Below are 22,509 nucleotides of genomic sequence, written 5' to 3' on the forward strand. Positions count from 1 at the left end.
TATATATATATATATAATAGCATATAGTAAGTACATAAATAAATAAATAAATAAAGCAAGCAAGCAAGCCACAAGAACCCATGCTTTAGAATTACATGTTTATTTATTGACTTTTATTTTTACTTACTGTGGCTTTATAAGTCAATCAATCAATCAATCAATCAATCAACAAGAACCCATGATTAAGTACAAACTACAGGCTATTTACTGTTTCAATAGCGTCTAGCAATATGCCGCATCCATATATAATTCTCCTGCTGTGCCTCACTGGTGTGTGTAAATCGTCTTTGAAAGTAGCTCATCCAATCAGATTTTAACCCTGTTCGTCCAATAATTAGCACCCCACAATAACAGCTTTGCTTTATATGACAATGTGCGAGTGAAATGTGCTTATGTAAGCTGCCCTGCTCAGCTGTTGAGTTTAAATGAGAGAAGCAGAACGAGTAGGAGGCAAGAGTGTGAGAACTGATGTTGCGAGGGACAGAGAAAAGGATCGCCGGAGGGAAAGAAAAGAAAGAGAGGTCATCATAAAAGCTATAGAGAATGATTTAAAACACTTGGCATGAACAGCAAGAACACAGACCGATCTCCATCGGCTCTCCCTCGTTTGGTCTATCGCTCTTCAGACGGTTTCCGTCCCAGCGAGAGTCAGTGTTTTAATCAACAAGATGAAGGACTGAAACACAAGCAGCTCCTCAGATAAAGCTCACTGCTGCGCCTTTAACAGAGCACAGAGATTTCAAAGGATTCATGCCACGGAAAACAGGATTTGCTCTGCCTTTTTCCAGTCACAATGTGATGCGGCGTTGCAAAGAGGCCACTATTGAAGGACGGGTCAGTGCAAAGCAGACTGAACCAACTGCAAACCCATGATGTGCTACATTCAGAATAGCATACTATCATAATTATCTGTCTATGACTGTAATATAGTACATATAAGGTGCATAAACATTTTCTGCAAGGAATGTGCAAAATGCAATGCTTTCAACCTGACTTTCCACTTCCTATGTGAAAAATAAACCCAGAAGTGTTAAAACCACACACACACACACACACACACACACACACATATATATATATTTACCCTCAGCTTCTTTAGCAAGGCAGTGATCGTCTTGGAGGTGTGTTTGGGGTCGTTATCATGTTGGAATACTGCCCTGCGGCCCAGTCTCCGAAGGGAGGGGATTCCAGATCATCAAATTGTAAATATACATTAGGATTTTAATTAGATTTTTGCAAATTTTTCTTTTTAAAATTAAAAATTGTTCCTACTGTAATACTACTGAAAAACAATCAAATCAAATCAAATCAAATAAAAATGATATATAAAATATAATATCTAACTTCTTTAATACAGTTTTCATTTTTGCATGATGAGCTTATTTTCATGACACTTACCCACATTTAAAATCCCCTTCCCAGTAGCCCACTAATGCAAAAATATTCTTACTCCTGTTTGTTTGTTTTTCTATTTAAAAAATATTGAATATTGTTCCAAGTCCTGCAGCAGCTTGAAAACATCTCCTGCCAGATAACACACGGCGCAGCCGCTCTCGGCCCTGAAACCAATCTAAACCTCGTTTAGCTCATTAGTATTAACTCAAGAACTCATCTGATTAGTTGAGAATGTGCCTGCAGGGTTAATGAATGGAAGCAAAACATCCCCCATTTCCTACCAATGACATTACAGCACTAATCTAATAATATAAACCAATAAATGACCTACTAAAGAGTCATCGCTTCCCACCGGGACACAGATCTCTCCTGCTTCAAATCACACACAGCAGCGCTGAACGCTATAATAGCACAGCTGTCACATGACCACACAACCCGTGCCAACACACACACAGGTACGAACAACACACCTGCTGAACATCTCAAATCATCTACTAAAGATGGTCTATTGACATGCAGATCTTCTCTGTGGACAATTTACAATCAATAATAATGCAAACAATACAGTTTCACTATGCAGCTTTAGTAAGGAATATTTATGAAATATACAGTACCTTAAGGAGTTCTTTAGGAAAATCATGGCCGCTGTTTAGTCCTTCCAGATTCCCGATGAACTGAGTGCAGGACATTCGCTTGCCAACATTCTGCCAATAGAAAAGACCAACACACACCTGTTAATAGTCCTCATTCATCTGCGCAATAACACCGAAATCAACAGCATTCTGACTGACCTTTACACATTTAATTACAGAGCAAAAAAAAATAATAAAAATAATAATATATATATACACACACACATATATATAAATATAGCATTGTGACATTGTTTGCATAACACGTGACATTTAAAATGCAATTAATCCCATTTTTTTCAGTATTTCCCACTGTAGTGTGAAAAATATTCTTACTTCTATAAAGCAACAACAATAATAATAATAATAGTAATAAAATATTATTAAATACACATAATATTACATACTTTTTAAAAATATTATATTTTCATACCATTTTTTAATAAAAAACTTTATTTATTTATTTGCAAAAACAATTTGTAATTTTTGAAATACTAAAATGACCAAAACTTAAATAAAATGAAAGCTAATCTATCTATCTGTAGTATTTGTAATAATCTATTATTTTGTACAAATTGTCGAAAAATAGGCATTAGGCAGCGTGATTTTCTTTACATTTTGGCAATAAGAAATTGGCAGAAAATGTGCTTAATAGTCATGAAGACAATACCATAATGCAGAAAAACTTAATGGACCTAAAAATAAACCTAATTTTATTTATGGAAACCAAAATTCCTTCCTTTTCCCCTTAGATTCTTGTTATAAAATATTTCCAGGACATTTCGTCACCAGATTTGGCTTATGATGCATTAAAAGGTGCTCAAAAAGTGTGTAAGTTTGTAACTTATTGCACATTTTCAGGTGAGATGTCAGAGTCGGGCATTTTCCGCCTCTGAAAGTCAGCATGAGATGTCCTACATTTAAGCTGCGAGAGCATGAATATATGCATGTCTGGAGCTGCAGAAAGGCTCTGGAATACATCATCTGATATTGTGGACTGAGGAGTTACATCAGAGGAAAGCTGGAATCGCTCACAGCTCTCATCAGGACCATAAACTTGTTACCATGGCGACAGCGAGTCTGGTCTATAACAGGCGTCATGTGTTCGCTGACGGCCCTAAACCCTTTAACAAAAGCACAGGAGCCACGCTAAATATCCTGCCAGCAGACAGACATCAGCAGTGATTGACAGACCACAGATCCCTCCAGACGTCCATCTTCCAGTGCTGAAGCTTGCACTCCACACAGTTACACTAAGAGCCTTTCTGGATTATTTTCTTTTATTATTCATTTTGTTCTTACAAACTGAGATAGAAGTCAGAATTATTGTTTGCAACAGTATTTCTGAGCATATAGAGCTGTTGACGTCAATTTGTAGGCCAAGCCGGAAGACTAATTGGCTACAGGATAGATTAGCGGATAACAGACTTTCATGTTTTGTTCTATAACAAATTACACACGTCAAACATGATCTCTGAAGCCCTTTAAAAACATAAGTTATGACATAAGAACTACAACTATCACATGGATGCGAGTTTAAAAGTCAGACAATCATATCAGTCAGCAACATGGTAGCAACTTATTTTACTTCATCAAAAATCAAAAACTGCTGCTCTAAAAATCATTTCCCCCCTGGCATTTTCAGAGGAAAACTACAAGAAAAAATGCATAATGCATTGTGACATACTCGCATGCTCAAATGGTACAGAAAAAATGTATATTAAAACTACACTTATAATTGATTCAATACAAAAAAATTCAAATAAAAAATATGGTAAAGTATCTAATTAAAAACTGAACACTGCAGTATCTGTGTGCACTATGCATTTTATGCTTATTAGATTATTGCATTAATAGCTTATCAACATGTTAATGATAAACTGTACTGAAATCAATAGTGATTTGAATCTCCAGCTGTGTTGCTATTGTTAACTTCAAACTAATACTATAACTATTTGGTTCGTTTTTGGTACCTGAAATGAAGCTTAAATGAAATTAAAGATAATAATAAAAATAAATATTAGATGTAAAACTTAAATTTAAAAACACTTAAATGAAAGTTAGAAACTGAAAAAAAAAACTGAAATAAGTTTAGCAAAGTTGAAGTACTAAAATTTCTAAAACTAAAACAAAAATAAGCTAAAGAGAAAACTAAGACAAATAAAATAAAATGAAATTTAAGCAAATTAAAATGAAAAATTTTGCCTTCACAACTTACTGAAATATGTTTAAGTTGAAGAACTAAAATCAGTAATATAATGTATAGAAATTAGTGCTGTCAAAAGATTAATCGCGATTAATCGCATCCAAAATGAAAGTTTTTGTTTGCATAATATATATGTGTTCTGTGTGTATTTATTATGTATATATAAATACACACACATACAGTATATATTTTGAAAATGTTTACATGTATTTACATGTCTATATTTATATTCATGTAATTTATATTTAAAAAAATATATTTAATATATAAACATAACATTCTTCTGAAATATATACATGCATGTGTGTGTATTTATATATACGCAATAAATATACACAGCACACACATATTATGAAAACTTTTATTTTGGAAACAATTAAACGCGATTAATCGTTGGATAGCACTAATAGAAATATAAAAATAAACACACAAAATAAAATATAAATATTACATGAAAAGTATAAAAAAATAAAAAACAAACAAAAACAGAAATATTGAAACAAAATAAGTTGAAGCGCTAAAATGACTAAACTAAAAAAAAAAAAGATATAGGAATGTAAAAAAACAACTATAAAAATGACAAAAAGCACATAAAAATCCCTAACATAGTGATTTGTGTCTCCTTTTGCTGCCTGTGTTAAGGATTCAAGTTCATGTACATTTTATTGACTTTTCATTTAAATTGTAATGCTGACAATATAATTTGCCGTAAAAAATTTATTAAACTTTAAAAATATGTGGTCTCAGCCTTTTGAAACCATGAGTGCATGTTCTTGGATGTGTGCTGAGATGAAGATTTGACCCTGCATTACTGTTGTCTGTGTGGTGAAGTGATAATACGGTGATTTGATAGAGTTGACTCACGTGGCCGTGCAGGTCTGTGTTGAGCAGCATAAGAGCACAGGTCAGCGTGTGGACACAGTCTGTGAAATACAACCACACAAATACACATTTACACATGTACAGTCTGTTTCATCAAGTGACACACACACACTGAGACAGAGCTGTACCTTCAGATAGCGTGAGAGAGGAACTGCACTGCACATATCGACGGGAAAAGTGTGCTAAGATCCGCTCTCTCTCCTGCGTCTCACCTGTCAGAGCAAACTCTAGCAGAAATGCCCTGAAAAAAAAAAAAACACAAACAATAATAAACAAATGCCCTGACATTAACACACAATGATGAAAAAATATTATAAGCCAATGTCATGATAACAATTTATGCAAGTGAAAATTAAATATAAATGTAAAATGCTAAAATTCATATAGGTGTCAAGTATTTCTAAATTGACTTGACAACATTGAAATGAGAGACAGAGCTGTGTGTCATCAGCATAGCAATGGTAGGAGAAGCCATGTGCCTGTATGATGGGACCCAGTGATGTCGTGTATATGGAGAAGAGGAGGGGTCCAAGAACTGATCCCTGAGGAACCCCAGTGACCAGTTGTCTACTTGACAAATTATTATTTTTTTTTATTTAGTACTTTAGTATTACTAATATAAATATTACTACTAGTAAATTATTTCTTATTAATATTAATTATAAACAATTATAAACATAATAATTTATAGAAAAATAGAATCTAGAATATGCAAATTATTATTTTTATTTAGTACTTTAGTATTACTAATATAAATATTACTACTAGTAAATTATTTCTTATTAATATTAATTATAAACAATTATAAACATAATAATTTATAGAAAAATAGAATCTAGAATATGAACACACACACATATACATACATAGTGTGTGTGTGGGCATGTATACACACATTTTTGTGTATATTTAAAGCAGAGGTGTAAAAAGTACTCAAATTCTACTCAAGTAAAAGTACAGATACTTAAGTGAAAATTTTACTCAGGTAAAAGTAAATGTATCTGGTCAAAAACATACTTGAGTAAAAGTAAAAAAACTTCAAACTGTACTCAAGTATTAAAAAAGTAAAAGTAACCCCCCTAGTAACATCACTTGTGATACTATAAAATAGGTATGTTTAATGCACTGAAAAAAATAGTAGAAAAAAAAACGACTTAGAAATTGCTAGTACAAAACAACCCCCCCCAAAAAAACATATGTAACATTGAATTAAATGTGACATTTTGAAGTAGAAAGACTAAAATGAAGTAATATTCTAAAGAATATACCGAATAATATACTGAGTATTTTCTTATAAAACATAAAACATTAGTTCAATAATAATTATTTTTGTTTGTAGTTTAACAAAAAGAAAAACATTTTTCATTTACATATTTAATGTGCTGACCTTAGTGCTTGGTCCAAAGTCATTTCAGTAAAATTGAAGTAGTGCAGATATTCCTCTGCCACCAGGCGACTGAAGTCATTGCTAAAAAGGAATCAGATACGAAAAGACAGTCAAAGAGGATGACAATGCAAGAACAAACAAGGGAGACACGGGAGGAAGGGTGACAGACGCGACCAAGGCCTGTCAGAGATTCACCGCTGGATGAACATTCCCATGATGCACCTGTCAGAGAGAGAAGAGCTCTTAAAGTACAGATGCTGTGAGCAATAAAAGCAGAGCCAGAGAATAAAAGCTGCATGAAATCCTGCTTTATATAACAGCAGCACAGAGACCGGCACAGGACTAACAGAGATGGTCAAACCACAAGGTCAGAGAGAAGATGCTCAATCTTAAAAGTCAACATGAAATCAAAACTGACTGCATTTAATTTCTAACATGTTCTTGTTTTTACTGTGAACAATACAGGAGCGCATGTTATTCCAAAAAAAGTATTATTGTGTTCAGAAACATGTAATGACTTGCTCCGCTTCTGACATAAAAAAATAAATAAAATTAAAACAAAAAAATATAAAAATGCATGAATACACAAGAAAAAAAAATTATAGCATAATGTATTGCTAAGATATGTGTTATTGTTATAGTTAACTGAAACGATTAAAAATCATTTAGTTAAATGAAATAAAGCTGAAATAACAAATTTTAGATGAAAAACACTGTTGCCTTGTTAACTGACTGAAATAAGTACTAAAATTACTAAAAATGATCTCAAAACATATTAAACCTAAATAGAAATACAAGAAGAAAAAAATAAAAATAAAATGAAGAAAGCACATACCAAAATAACTAAAATGTAAACTTAAATTAAAAAAACTGAAAAATTGTCTGTGTATATATATATATATACACACACACACACACACACACACACACACACACACACACTCTCTCTCTATATATATATAATACACGCATATATAAAAAATAAAAAGACGAAAACTCCGAAGCGATAACTTTTTAGATTGTTGCACCGTTAAAAAGTGTGATACTTTGCTTTATATATATATAATTCACTCGCATATTAAAATTAACATTAGTTAACTCCATTGGTTTACATGAACTAACAATAACTACAGCATTTATTAATCTTAACATTTACTAATATATTTGATCAAAAGTTGTATCTGTTAACATTAGTTAATGCACTGTGAACTATTATGAACATTAACATTTTTATTAACTAATATTAACAAACGTAAAAAAATGCTGTAAAAATATATTGCTCATTGTTAGTTAATGCATTAACTAATGTTAACAAATGAAACTATTGTAAAGTACCATATATATATATACAGTGGGTACAGAAAGTATTCAGACCCCCTTAAATTTTTCACTCTTTGTTATATTGCAGCATATATATATATAAAGTAACAAGACTAGCAATACTAAATAACACTAAAATAACACGCTTGAAGAGGATTTACTCACTTTTTACTCAAATGACGTGCAACATCGCACTTCCTGAAGCCGTCGAGGTTGAAGAGCCGCTTGGCCAGACGTTTGGCAGAGTCCAGATCAGCGCGGTTACCGTTACTGAGAGTGTCATTACTGCCCAAACCTAAACGCTCGCTCAGCTCCTGATCCAAATCTGGGTCCGCAGCAAAGCGAGGAGATTTCTCTCTGAACAAACACACAAATAACATCATTCTGCTGTGCTGAAGCCAATAATGACCTCTGAAAGCCGAGCTGGTGACGTGAAGCTTCCACCACAATCAAATCCTGAACTACATTTTCTCAATGAAAATAATGTGGGGTGTTTTTTCATGGTAACTTTAAGTACCATGCAAATACATGGTGTATAAGCATGATAATCATTCATACCATAACACATTACCAAACCACCGCACCACTTTAGCTTTTTTAAAGGATGAAAACCGAAATAGACTAGGACGCACCATCTCATACAAGATGTACCTTGGCACTTTCCTATAAGAAGCACAAAAACCATTATAAGATATATAAGCTTACTAAAATATATGGTGAGTTCTGACACACCTCCATATTATAATTTCCCACATTTTCAATAATATAATCATAAAGTCATTACAAATTGAAGTATGGGAATTACATAGTGACCAAAAACAAATTGTTAAACAAATGTTCTTCAAACTACATTCAACTAAATGCCATGATAATGAAAAGATATGTTGTAACATTGACGTAACTGTAGTATCTGTGGGATTTTGGCATAAATCGTGGTAACCAAGCTAAATTATAACCACAAACAGCTTTACAGTCAGAAATAATTTCCATTTTGTAGTTGTGTTAAATTGTTATTGCGCCCTATTGATCTGATTTCCTCTGGTTTCTATAAATGTACGTGGGACAGCAGTCCTCATCTAACCCCTTCTTATCAGTGACTCACACTAAATCCACACCAAAAACAAACCATGAGCAGAAATGTGTGAAACTCAAACAAAGACGTCTGGAAGCACAGAAACGCTTCTTAAAGAGACAAGCACGACAAATGAGTATTTCCTCCATATCTGGGTTATTAGCGTTGACTGGAACTAAAACTAAAGCCATCGTTTTTTTTTTTTAATTACTTGAAATAAACGTTACATAATAAACATTAACAAATGAAAAAAAAAAAAAACGTATTTAATTTCAGCTAGTTGCCAAGGCAAAATTTCTCATGAACCCAAACTAAATCCTCAAATCCAAACGGATTTACTTGGAATAAAAATCATTAACTGAAATGAAATAAATATATAAAAATTTACAATTTTATTATTTAGTTAAGGTTGAAGTAAAATAACTAAAACTAAATAAACTGAAATTCAGTTCAAACTATATACACGCATTTGAAAATAAAAATAAAATAGAAATGAAATAAAAATGACAAAAAATAAATAAAAATAAAATCTAATTCAAGATATCGACAAAAACCATAACAGTAATAATAGCAACTAAAATAACACTGTTCCATATTTCTGGAAGGAAATGGGAACAATTTAGAAGAAATAGCTTTGTAAGGCCCAAAGAGAAAAAAAATGCATTAATAAAAACAACTTAACTGTAACCATTTGAACATTTTATGACGATTCTCAAAAGTGAGTGTTGTTTGCCCATTGTAGGTGTTCTGGGTTGTTTCTAGTTTTATAATACCAAATAATGAGCAATAACAACAGTTATGCTTTTCTTTTCTGCTTAATACTGCTATACTACATTCATTAGGACATTGACAAATTAATACAGCAATACAGTGCTGATCCGCATCCTATCCAAACAGTTTCTACCTGTACGGTGTGTGGCAGCGGGTCAGGACGCTCCTCTCTTTCAGTGCAGAGCAATGCCAGCAAAACACTGAGTAGGCTTTTTTCCTCAGACCATCTCTGCCAAAACGCCTCTGTGATGTGACTCTCTGAGCCATGTTTGAATTAATGCTCAGCTTTTCGCTGTTCACCTGAGCCGTTTGTCCAGCGACTGCGCTCTCAGTATCTCCTCAGGTGTTTGAGGACATCTCTATGAGACCAATGCTGCTGTTTGAATCTCTTTGTGACTGAATTAATCTGTTTTTAGTCATTAAATCTCTCTGTTGCAAAGATCCTGAAATTTCAATACATCCTGGAGCTGTTAAGCTTCCAATCCTGCCAGATACTTCCTTCCCAATGAGTTTCCCACTGCTTTCTCTCTCTTTGTGAATGTTGTTGACGCTCTAATGACCTTCTCAGTTCAGTGTGGCATGTAACATCTCTCAGTCTCTCCCTGAACGGTCTCCTCAGTTCACACGCACTTTAAAATGTACAAACCACTTGTTTTCTCTCCCATGATTCTCTATAATAGTGATAAAGTAATTAATGAGTCATTTGATCACGTACACACACGGTTAACGAATACATTCACTCCTCTTTCTCTGTACACACAGTTTAGTTATTTATCAGTGTGACAGCCACATGTTACAACTAAAATCACTTAAAAGGTATTTACTTCTGCATTTACAGTAAGTGTGGCTGTCAGTCCTAAAACTTTGCAGTAGTTTTAGGACTGACAGCAGTACCATTTTGCGGTAAACATCCAATGAGTCAGTAGAGGTGACTTGATAGAAAACAAAATGCATCACAGCTTTCACAAAAATATGAAGCAGCACAACTGTTTTCAATATTGATAATCAGAAATGTTTCTTGAGCAGCAAATCAGCATATCAGAATGATTTCTGAAGATCATGTGACACTGAAGACCGGAGTAATGCTGCTGAAAATTCAGCTCTGATCACAGAAATAAATTACGTTTTAACAGATATTCACATAGAGAACAGTTAAAAGTCTAAAATCTAAATTTGACTGTTTTTTTACTGTATTTTTGATCAAATATAATGCAGCATTGGTGAACATAAGAGACCTCTCTGAAAAACATTTAAAAAAAGCTATATAGTGGAATATAGTGTATATTCCCACTTTGGGGAAGTCGTGGCCTAATGGTTAGAGAGTCGGACTTGTAACCCAAAGGTTGCGGGTTCGAATCTCGTACCGGCAGGGATTGTAGGTGGGGGGAGTGAATGTACAGCGCTCTCTCCCACCTTCAATACCACGACTGAGGTGCCCTTGAGCAAGGCACCGAACCCCCAACTGCTCCCCGGGCGCCGCAGCATAAATGGCTGCCCACTGCTCCGGGTGTGTGTTCACAGTGTGTGTGTGTGTTCACTGCTGTGTGTGTGCACTAAGGATGGGATAAATGCAGAGCACTAATTCCTAGTATGGGTCACCATACTTGGCCACATGTCACGTCACTTTCACTTAATGATTAACCTTATACTATTTTCTCTGTACTCCTACATAGGGGAAACACAGTCAAAACATAGAACGAAAGAGAGAAAGGGAGAAAAGTTGAGGTTGGGTTTTTCTGTGCCACTGGGCTTAACGTTTGCCTAAGCACCTCCACAATGCTGCTACTGTTCTTGCCATGCCGAACGAACAACACACACAACTGGCATAACAAATGAACATTCATTATAAGACAACTAAGGACTTGATTGATTCATAGGTTGGCTGACCAGTGCAAATCCATTATGTTGTTTTTATTTTAGTACTGGTGCACCTGATCCATATCCAACATAGGGATTTTCTATACAATACTTTGATGAAATGTGTGTGGTTTAATCAATACGGGTAATTGCATTAGTGATGCTTTTAATTCTAATATGCTTGATTCTACCTTTGCAAATAGCACTTATGAATAACTATCTCCACCTAGTGGTTTACTTTAGCCACTACAGGATGACAGTGTAATATTGCAGTGCAGTGCTGCACTGTGCCTCCAAATACATATAACATTTACAACATGTGATAACTTTTTTTTAGAAGACAAAAACAGAATACAGACATGGAACATATCACAATATTCACAATATTCATATAAATATTTATGGATTTATGGAGCAACATTCCTCTGATTGTGAAAATATATCTAATTTCTCAAACTATTCCAAGCCTCCTGGGTTTCTCTGTCTCCATGGTGATCCATGCGGCAGTAACTTCTGTTCTCTGCCAGCAATCGGCTTTGCCTTTTACCTGTCCTTCACACACACAGACACACACGCACGCACACACACAGACACAAATTGTTGAATAAAGTCGTTTTTTTTTGCGCACAAAAAGTATTCTCGTAGCTTCGTATAATTGCGGATGAACCACTGATGTCACATGGATTATTTTACAGATCTCCTTGCTACGTTTCTGGACTTGGGAACATTTCAGTTGCATTGCTTTCTATGCAGGGTCAGACAGCTCTCAGATTCCATCAAAAATATCTTAATTTGTGTTCCGAAGATGAACGAAAGTCTTACGGGTTTGAAACGACATGAGGGTGAGTAATTAATGACAGAATATTCATTTTTGGGTGAACTAACCCTTTAAGGGCACTGAGCTTTAGCATTTTTAAGCCCTGGGACAGTCTTGTGCACTTACTTTCTGTTGCATGCACGTGCTCTCAAGTGGCCAAAACCGGAAGTGTGAGTATTTGGACAAGCCCTTAGAATGGCATACTTCCATACTACACAGGTGACCTTTTACAAGCAGAGCACACTACTAAGTTTTCCTACCCAAAAAATTCAATTGCTCACTTTAGTGATGAAAATTACACAAACCTGGGCAGTGAAAGTGGTGGGTTGCTCTGCCAGCTTTGTCCGTTGCGGTCGTCGGACCCGCTGCTGAGACGTTCGCTGGATGGCGCCCGTGTGGCATCCGTATCCCCTGTTATCGTCAGCGCCGACTCTGACAGGCTGGGCATCTCTACATGTGCCAATGGTGCAAAGCTGAGCTCCACGATTTGCCGGGCGCTCTGGTAAATCTGACCCTGCACCTGTGGAGTCAGTGTGGGGAGGTCAAAGGTCAGGACAGTTTGAGTGCTAGAGGTCAGAGGGTCGAGACTGTCCAGACTGCTGTAGGAGGTGCCCTTGGCACGGTGTGACTCCATGATGTTCTCAAAATGCCGGCTGAACGTGTCCAAACTGTCTCCGGACCTTCTGCGAGGACCACGGACCAGGATGGGAGATTTTAGAGCTGGGTGGTTGTTACTGAAATGATCTTGAGGCCTAGAAAATGATAGGCTTGTTATTTCTGATATTCTGAACCATAACGAATCGTTTAACAGTTTCTTAAAAAGATAAATGTGTGTTTGCCACTTCCCACCTCTTTAGCATCATGCTGTAAAACTCCTCTTCCTCGTCTCGCTGATCAGCCAACAGCCTCCTCACATCGCCCTGCATCCTGACAGTGACCCAGCTCGCAACATCCTCCTCCTCCTCCTCCCCATCCTCCTGTCCATCTGTTCTTTCATTCGGCATCTCTCCTAGAGGGCTGCTTCCAGCACAGGAAGTTCCCATGACACTTCGGTTACTTCCAAACGCTGAGTCAGCATCCTCTTGCTCTGCTAACAGCACCTCGTCTATGTCCGTCTCCCGGTAACATCGTAAAGGAACGGCGTCCAGATCGGTTTCGGAGTATTTCAAAGTTCGCCGAATTATGCCCGTTTTGGGGGAGGTGCCTGGGGCGGCAGGGGGCGGAGTCACTAGCTCCACCTCCACGTGTTGGACATCATGATTAGCTCTGAGACGAAGCTCCTCCAATGGCAGATATGAGGGTGGTATTGGGGTGGAGTGGCCACTTGGTGGAGCTGTGGAGGATTCTGGAACATCTAGGTGGACAACAAAAATATTTATTCAGCTACGAACTTAATCAGTTTGGTTCAATGGATACTGACAATGTTTTGTTGATGACTGTATTTCAGCTCGGTGATATTGTAGTGTTATTCCACTTTCATATGAGCACACTCAAACACTTTCATACACTTGAAACAGTCTAAACATATTTCTGCCTTAAAATAATCCTAGAAAACAGCACTTAAATTGCTAATGACGGAATCTAAGTGATCATTAAAACTGATACTAAAGAGGTCAACGAGCTACTCACTCTTCTCTCGTTCGCTGGCAGTGTTTTCTGCTGGAGTGCCAAACAGAAACTCCCACTTGGCACGAGCAATTTTCTGACAGTGCAGAGATGGACCTGGCACTAAAGAACCGCCATCAGACTGCAACACCCACACAATATAAACACATTAGCTTATAATAAACAGTGAACTCGATGTACTTGCAAACAAAGGGCCTCATTCATCAGAAGGAACTTGTTCAAACTGTTCTTAAAGCACTGTAATGAACAGCTAGAATTCAAGCATTAACAGGAGCTCACCTGTATTCCTGATGATGGGTGATCTGAGTGGTTGCTGTTCTGGCTGGACTCAGGTGAGATGCAATCTCTGTCTCCTAGGCTTCCTGTTACTCCACTAGAGCTCGGGGATGACCCAACCAAACCCTGGTGATCTCCAAACCCATGTTCGTCCTCTCCTCTCTCCCCCTCTTCTAATACTACCAGCCCTAGAAGCAAAGCCTGTCTTCTCCTCCATTCTGCCTGTCTCTGTTGCTGTGTTAGCCTGGTCATCTCCTCTATACTTTCCCCAGGGCTGTGGTTTGCTCCACATACCGAATTGCTCACATTCTCCTCTCCTCGTTCTAACACCTCAACCCTAACGCTTTTTCTGTAGACTGGACTGCTGCTCTTGAGATTACCTTCGAGTTTTTCTGACAAATTGAACTTCCCTTCATCTTTCTTTGCCTGCTCTTTCCACTGCTGCCTAGATGTCCAACTGACCGGAGAATCGTCCACACTCTGACCGATAAACAACCGCCTGGAGATCTCCACACTTTCTGCGACGACATGGTCATCCCAGTCCTCCTCGTCCAGGAACCAGGGTTCCCCAGATGTCCACTCCTCTCCAGTGTACTGTGGAGGCTTGTGACGGTGTAAAGTGGGGCTGTCAGAGACTGGCAGGTCAGCTCTAAGCTGACGAGGATCTCGGATTGGAGAACACACGTCTGCTTTGGACAGACTTGGACGAAGAAGACGAGATGGGAGGGCTGGAGAATCTGGGACAGAGCAGAATGAGTGATTGGCCAGGTCATCTCTTAAATCCAAGCTCTTAGTAGCTGGTGCTTCATGCAGGTGCGGAGGAACCCCATTTGTCGTAGAACGGTCTTCATGCACAGGTATGTTCATCTTGACAGCCGAATGCTGCACTGGACTCTGCTGTAAGGACTGGATTTCTCTAGAAGGATACCCATAGTTTGTGCTGCTTAGATTAGACGAACCCCCAAAAACAACGGGAGGAGGAGAACTTCGGACCTCGTTGAAAATTGTTGACACCTTGGTGGCCTCTTCTGCAATCTTGCGGGCTATCTCAGGGCTGTTCAGAGCTGAGGAGTTATTGCTTCCACTCAGCTGGTTCAAACCACGAGTGGGTGTGTTTGTGAGGCTGGTCCTTTGCCCTGACAGAGGCCTGTCTTCAGTCCGGCTTCCCCAACTTTGACTGACTGGAGCGGAGCAGTCTTGCTTTGAACTGAGATTCTGCATGGGGCATCCTTGGGACCTGGAGGTGGATTTCTGCTGGTTGTTGTGGGATGAGAAAGCATCTGATGCTGGGCTTTTGGGGACACCACACGCAGCTCCTACCGTGCCTGGGTCAGGATCATGGCGGTAGGCACTGCAGTTTGGCACTGGTGGGCCTGCCCAAGACTGGCATTGTTCTCTATTGCGTTGATGAAACTCCGGACTCCAGTCTGAGCAATGAGAAAACTTACACCTCAATTGGGGAGACCCAAATTCCTTAAGGGCTCGCTGTGTTGCAGCTTGACCGATAGGATCCAAAGTAGAACCCATATGCTGGTGAAATTGACTATTATTGCAGGTAGATTCCGCAGGTTGTGACCACACTGGGTCACTACACCTCTTACGTGGGCAAGCCGCAACCTCCTTTATTCCACCCGGACTATTACACGGACTCTCTACGGTTTTTACATGGGCCTTCTCAATGTAGCTGAAAGTGACCACAGACCTCTGTCCCTGCACTGGTTTAGAGTTCTTGTGATGGCTGCATGCTCGACAAGGTGTCTCAGGACCAGATGTCCGTCCAGAGTTTGACGAGTGGGCATGTTTTAATAGTTTACTGTCAATGTTGTTATTGAGGCCAGAGGACACTTCTTGGAATGGTTCCTGCTGGGGAATGCTACGTCTTTGAGGGGAATCCAGAGAATTGTGTGAAGGCTGCAGTCTGAAGCTAACATTTGGCTTGAATGTGCTGCTGGGTGGTGTGGGAAACCCAGATGCCGCCTGTGCTAATTTGGTCAAAGCTTCAACGGGACCGTCTTGCTCCACTGCCGTCTCACAGGAACTACCTTTTCCATCATGCTCTGGTGGGGATCTCACCTCCACATACAAATGAAGGACTTTCCCAGTTTGAGACATGGCGTCATAACAGTACAACACAAAGAGACACTGTGATGAAGACTGAAGAAGAGACAAACAGGGAGAGACAGGGATACTTTTTTCCGTTCTGGTCGGTTTGTGAATTCCTGTGACTTGTCTGCGAGTGTACTTTTAGTTCATGGAGATGCCGTTCTTCAGATACCCTCTCCTGCCAGACCAGCTACTACAGACGGAAATGGCATGGACCATTGCACCTAACACATGGAGAAAGGCAGACAATTAATAAATTGCAATTGTGCTACACATACATTTTGTGAAGTTTTTCCTTGCCACAGTCAGTCTTGGCTTTTTCAAGTTTTTAAAGCTTTAAACCTGATGTCATTAATGCATGTAAAGCTACTTTGAAACAACTTGTGAAGAGTTATACGAACAAAAATGATTTAAAAAATGTACATCATAGTACATCATGGGTTGTGTCATTTCATGTTGCTAAACAGGGCCTGTAAGGACAACTAAAATTGCTCCAAGATCCAAAACTTGTGAAACAAAGCAACAGGGCAGAGAAGTAGAGCACATTTCTCGGTCATGACATATCAGTAGAAGTCATCATGACATATCAGTAGAAATTAAATTATAGAGATGCAGCAACCTAATTATATCGGCAGCGGTCATCTGACTTTTTTTTTTCCACTGATGACATACTCATTCTATCGTTCACCCATCCATTTAACCAATGCGCTCTAATACTAAACAAACAGAGGGAATGTTCTCCAGCAGAGACTAAATACACCACTGAAAAGAGACTTCCAGACTGCATTTCATTGTCATACTCTTTTGAAATCGACTGAAGGTATTTTAGCTTTTTACAATATTTATTTTTAACAACGCCATTCTGTTCGAGAAATGCTAAATTGACCATCTGCATGAAGGGATGGGCTTATTTACTGCGTAGCAGAGAAATGAATCCCTAAAATCCTACATGGTTACACACACACATACAGATTTACGTCATGCGCTAAACCTCAGTGACTCATACAGTAAACTCCCATTCAGGCCTACAAATATTAGCAGCGTTTATATAGAACAGAATACTGATATGCCTTCCCCCAAACCATGTAAGGGACATTTCAAATAAGGGAATAAATCGACATGAATTGGGCATACAGCATATGCAGAATGCCATGATTGACCAATAAGAATCAAGTGCTCCATACATTTTCACACATGCACCAATACAAATAAGCAATGTGTATTATTTTACTTGGAAATATGATGCTGTTCTAGAAAAGTGCTTCCTGCAGCCTCCGAGATGCCTGGTGATTGACTGAAGGATCTCTCATGTGTGTTGCACACACACACATACACTAGTCTAACATGCTCTTCTGAAAGTGCAGGTGCATGTCATTGACTGCTGCTGCAGCACAAGGATAAATGAAAGCCGCTCTCATGTCAACAATCAATCAGTGAGACCCTCTAAAACAGTGCATGCATGCACACAACCTTTTACTTTTCAAAATGAAAACCTCCACTGCCACCATTTACTCCCAGAAATGCACTTTACAGGGAAGCCGTAATGTAAGCCCACACAACCGAAAGTAATGTACTTCTGCTGGCTCGCATTAAAAGTACATGCCTGGTATCTAGACCAGGTCAAGGTTTTGCTGGTTAGCATGCCCTAGTTAACCCCTGCTGGTATATGCCGTAACAACACCATCTGGACCCAAAAATATCCTTCTCCATTGATAGCTATTAGAAATGACAACATTTATGCATTTAAGCTATACATACATTTTTTTTGTCAATATGATCCAGCTGAACTTGAACACTAATTTGCTACAGATTTACAATGCCCTGGATGACCTGTGCACATTCAAAAGTACTCAAAAGTCTGAAACTACATAAACTACATAAAAAAAATAAATAAATAAAAACTATGATATAAAATGATTCTCAAAACATTAATTACTACTTTTCATCTCACAATTCTGTTTTTTTTCCCTCACAACTGAAGTTGACATTTCACAATTTGGACTTTGTTTCTTGCAAATCTAAGAAAAATAAGTCAAAATTGCAAGATAAACAGAATTGAGAGATACTGTATAAACTCAGAATTCTGACTTTTTTCTTTCAATTCCAAGTTTATGTCTCACAATTCTAACTTTTTACCCTCTGAATTCCTCACAATACAGATTTTTGTTAGTTAGTTTGTTTCTGCAACGGAATAAAACACATGGCAACATTTTCTCACAATTTAGACTGTTTACTTTATATCTCGCGATTCTAACTGTATATCTCGCAATTTCTACTTTTTTCTCATATTGGTCAAAAAGGGCAGAATTGTGTGATGAAAACTTTACCTTTTTTATTCTGTGGTGGAAACATCTACTAAACTGGCAACATATCAAAGCAAACTTTACATCGGAGTACACATTGTTGTAAAGAAGTTGTAAAGTTTATGCTTGGGGAAAAGGTGTTTATGCGTGCATTTGATTTGAGCGCACAGAACAGTCTTTTTGGAATGAGGAGTAAATAATGTCAGATGCATTTTACTTTTTTTGGGTTAACTATTGCTTTAATTGTTTAAGCAATTTGCACATCTTCTTACTTATCAAAATTTGATAATAAATCATTGACCTGATTAATATTCATGAGATAAGTGAGTCCATTGCAGCCTCACTCTTCAAAATGTGCGTCTCTGTATCAAAACACACGTGTACAAGCAATCTAATACACACACACACACACACAGACACGCCTTTGTCGATTCTTGCAGTATAACTCTGCTCTGCTCTCATTATCATCCCTCTCTCCTTCACTCATTTTCTCCCTGGACTTTCTCTCTCCAAAAATACTCACTCATCCGTCTGCACTGCAGGAGAATTACAGGCCATCTCAGCTAATTCACTGAAAACCATCTGCGCCGTCGAGGCCATTTAAACAGACACCTTCACACCTTTATCACTAGCTCGCTTACTCGGTCCATTATAACCTTCCTCATTAAAGGCCTCGCTAAATATCACAGGCGGCTGCACTTTTTTATTGTCCAAAATTCCCTGTGCAGTTTACTTGAAAGATATGAAAGGAAAATGCATGTTGAGAGGTTTCGTGAGATTCATTTTATGGGTTTTAATTGCACCTGAGAGTGAGTTTTAGTTCACTATAACAACAGAACCACCTGTAACACAAACACATCATATAACAGTCATAGAGGAAAAAATGAGACACTTCAAGAGCTGTAATGGCCCCTCTCGGGTATCGGCGGTCCCCTGGTGACTTCTGCATGTTTACAGGCAGAATCACAGTCTTATTAAACAGCGTCACAGAAACCGTCTCTAATGTCAACAGGCACAGAGCCGGATCTGTGCTAATATTAGCCTCTGCATGACTATCTGACCGCAGTCCTGAGATTCTGCTTCAGAGGACGGCCAGCTGAACGTTTAAGACAACATGATATTAAAGTGGATACTATTTACTGTACTTTCTTGAAGACTCAAAATTGGACTTTTGTGGCTTGTATATTACACTGGCGAGAACCGTGGCTGAGAAAACACTGGGACAATTGATCAATCAATTCGTAAAAATTCACTGGTATTTATCAACAATAGGCAGGACCGTTATATTTTGATATTATTTTTATGCTGTTTAAGGTAGACCTATAATATGAAATGTACATGTTCTGTTACAAATCCTTACAACAAATGAACACAGTCAACAATAAATGCTCCCTGTGTTGTGCAATGGTTTATGAGATTTTTTTTGTGTGTGTGCCAAAAAAAGGTTAATTAACTGATATTGTTACATTGTAAATGATTTAAATGTAATTTTTTTAGACAAATTGTACTTTTCTTTCTTCATCAGGGTGTGGCCAAAGGTTTCATTGGTGCTTTATCATTGCAATTTGATGCAAGCTCTCCCAAGGCACCAAACACTGGCACGTGACCGGACCGCTCCACTGCACCTACAAAGTGTGTGTACTTCCAACACTAAGGCCCAATCCCAATTCTATTTTATACCCCTACCCCTCCGCCTACCCCTTGTCCCTTGAAACAGAGTGTCAAGGGGTAGGGGTGAAAATATTCCCCTAAGAATTGGGACACCACTACTATACTTCACACGTCACCATACGCCGTCTATCTCCTACAATACACACACCTATACTGGTGTGCTGGTGTGCATTAGAGCCTTTAATTACCATTCTATATTAATGCGATGCTTACTGACACACACACACACACACACACACACACACGTACATCAGAGATCGCGCAGCTCACACATCCAGGAGCAAAGAAACTTGTCAACGCTGCCCCACGACTTTTATTAATAACAGTTTAAATACGGAATCACTACATTATATTTTCCAGCAACAAGAGGATAAAATCGCTGTTTTTGAAGTAAGCTCTCTAAAATGAGAAACTCACAGATGCGCATACATGCAACTTTCATCTCTCTCTCTCTCTCGAATTGGCAATATTTGAGAAAATCGTTTAGCGATTTATAATTATTGGTGGGACTAGCCCCCCTCAATGTCTATGGTGGTTATCACCCTGATCAGACATGAAAATATGTTGTGGCACTGTCGTGCAGTCTGTAATGATATGACGTTAGCAAACTTTAGCGATTTTTTGCAAACATTTCTTTGAGTGACATGACCGTAAATATGAACTCATCATTGAATGTAACATAAAACAAATGATTACTTTTCGTTAAAATCTTTATTAATGCCAAAAAATGCTTACATTTGTGTCTCTTTTTGTTCGCTCAGGCAGGAAAGGGGAAGGGCTAAGGGGTAGAATTGGGATTGGGCCTTAAGACTATTGTCTTCATTCCAGGTAATGTGTAAATGTTTAGAGTGCTTACTACAATTATAATGTGCTTTATTGTTCTCAGTGGCATCTACGCTAATATTAGTCTGCTTCATTCTTATTCTGAGGTCACTGTAGCCACCCAGATCCAGACTGTATCCAGATCAGATGGTCTGTAAAGCCGCTTTGACACAATCTGTATTGTAAAAAGCGTTATATAAATAACGATGACTTGACTCAGGTTCAGGAAATATTATGTATATATATATATATATATATATATATGCTACTTTTAAATGTTAAACAGTATATACTATATATATATACTGTAACACCTAGTTCATTTTTTTCTGACTTCTGCCTCAATTTAAAGATGTAATTGTGAACAGTAGTAATATTTATAAATGTTTAACTTGTTTAGCCTTTTTTAAAGTTCATTAAACAAATGTTTAAAGTGAATTTTACAGTTGTATTACAAATGTAATGTTTGACAACTAGAGCACTTTAAAGGGATAGTTCACCCAAAAATGAACATTTGCTGTTCATTTATTGACGCTCAGGCCATCCCAGATGTCAGTGACTTTTTTTCTTCAGTAGAACAATAAAGACTTTTATCTGAAATGGTGATCATTGTTGATTCATACACTGCACGTCTGTGGCTGCCGGTTTTTGATTGTTTAGAATCATAAGGCCTCAATGTGTCCTCAGGCGCCTTTGGTTATTTGGTCTTGTCTGTATATGTTTTTTGAATCTCAAAAACCGCCAGCCACAGGTGTGCAGTTTATGAATGACCAAAGACTCCTTTACTATTCTACTGAAGAAAAAAAGTCATCTATATCTTGGATGGCCTGAGGGTGAGTCAATTAACAGCAAATTTTTATTTTTGGGTTAACTATCATTTTGAGCCTGCATGTTTAGAATGTATGACAAATGTTATAAATGCAGATTGTTATTAAATAAAGGCTATTATGTGTTATAATGTGTGTGTGTTTTTAGTGATTGATAGACACCAGTTAATAATTTTCTTAAACTCAGTATAAAATGTAATAACTAGTTCCACAGCATTTTCTTATGATGCCCAAATAATAAATATTAGTTGAGGTAACATATGAAACACATGGAGTAGGCTAAATGGTAAAATTTTAATTGACATAATTTGCTGTAGTTTTCTACAGTAAATGTTCAACCAATTAAAACATTTTAGTTGAATGGACTATAAAACTAGTTCAGTAAAGGTTGAGCCAACTAAAAAATAACAATTCAGGCAACACTTTGAAGAGAGAAATTGACTGAATATAACATTTTTGTGGAACTAGTTGCTAAATAATAATTAGTTGAAACAGCTTGAAATTTTTTACAGTATACATATATATATATATATATATATATA

General features: G+C 37.5%; 1 protein-coding gene across 1 annotated transcript in view; it reads right to left on the reverse strand.

Moving 5' to 3' along the window:
* LOC107711419 (uncharacterized) overlaps positions 1 to 22,509 on the reverse strand; it is a 55,340-nt gene that overhangs the window by 23,475 nt on the left and 9,356 nt on the right. Inside the window, exons 2-12 of the mRNA XM_016516412.1 lie at positions 14,245 to 16,568; positions 13,969 to 14,086; positions 13,189 to 13,693; positions 12,645 to 13,091; positions 11,980 to 12,074; positions 9,799 to 10,000; positions 7,988 to 8,179; positions 6,503 to 6,583; positions 5,244 to 5,356; positions 5,098 to 5,156; positions 2,010 to 2,099 (exon numbers count right to left, since the gene is read on the reverse strand). Of these exons, the coding sequence (XP_016371898.1) occupies positions 2,010 to 2,099; positions 5,098 to 5,156; positions 5,244 to 5,356; positions 6,503 to 6,583; positions 7,988 to 8,179; positions 9,799 to 10,000; positions 11,980 to 12,074; positions 12,645 to 13,091; positions 13,189 to 13,693; positions 13,969 to 14,086; positions 14,245 to 16,353 (4,011 nt within the window). The 5' untranslated portion in view covers positions 16,354 to 16,568. The remainder of the gene's footprint in view (positions 1 to 2,009; positions 2,100 to 5,097; positions 5,157 to 5,243; positions 5,357 to 6,502; positions 6,584 to 7,987; positions 8,180 to 9,798; positions 10,001 to 11,979; positions 12,075 to 12,644; positions 13,092 to 13,188; positions 13,694 to 13,968; positions 14,087 to 14,244; positions 16,569 to 22,509) is intronic.

The sequence above is a fragment of the Sinocyclocheilus rhinocerous genome, unplaced genomic scaffold (genome assembly GCF_001515625.1).
Source record: "Sinocyclocheilus rhinocerous isolate Xijiao unplaced genomic scaffold, SAMN03320098_v1.1 scaffold402, whole genome shotgun sequence".
In the NCBI taxonomy this organism is placed as follows: Eukaryota; Metazoa; Chordata; class Actinopteri; order Cypriniformes; family Cyprinidae; genus Sinocyclocheilus; species Sinocyclocheilus rhinocerous.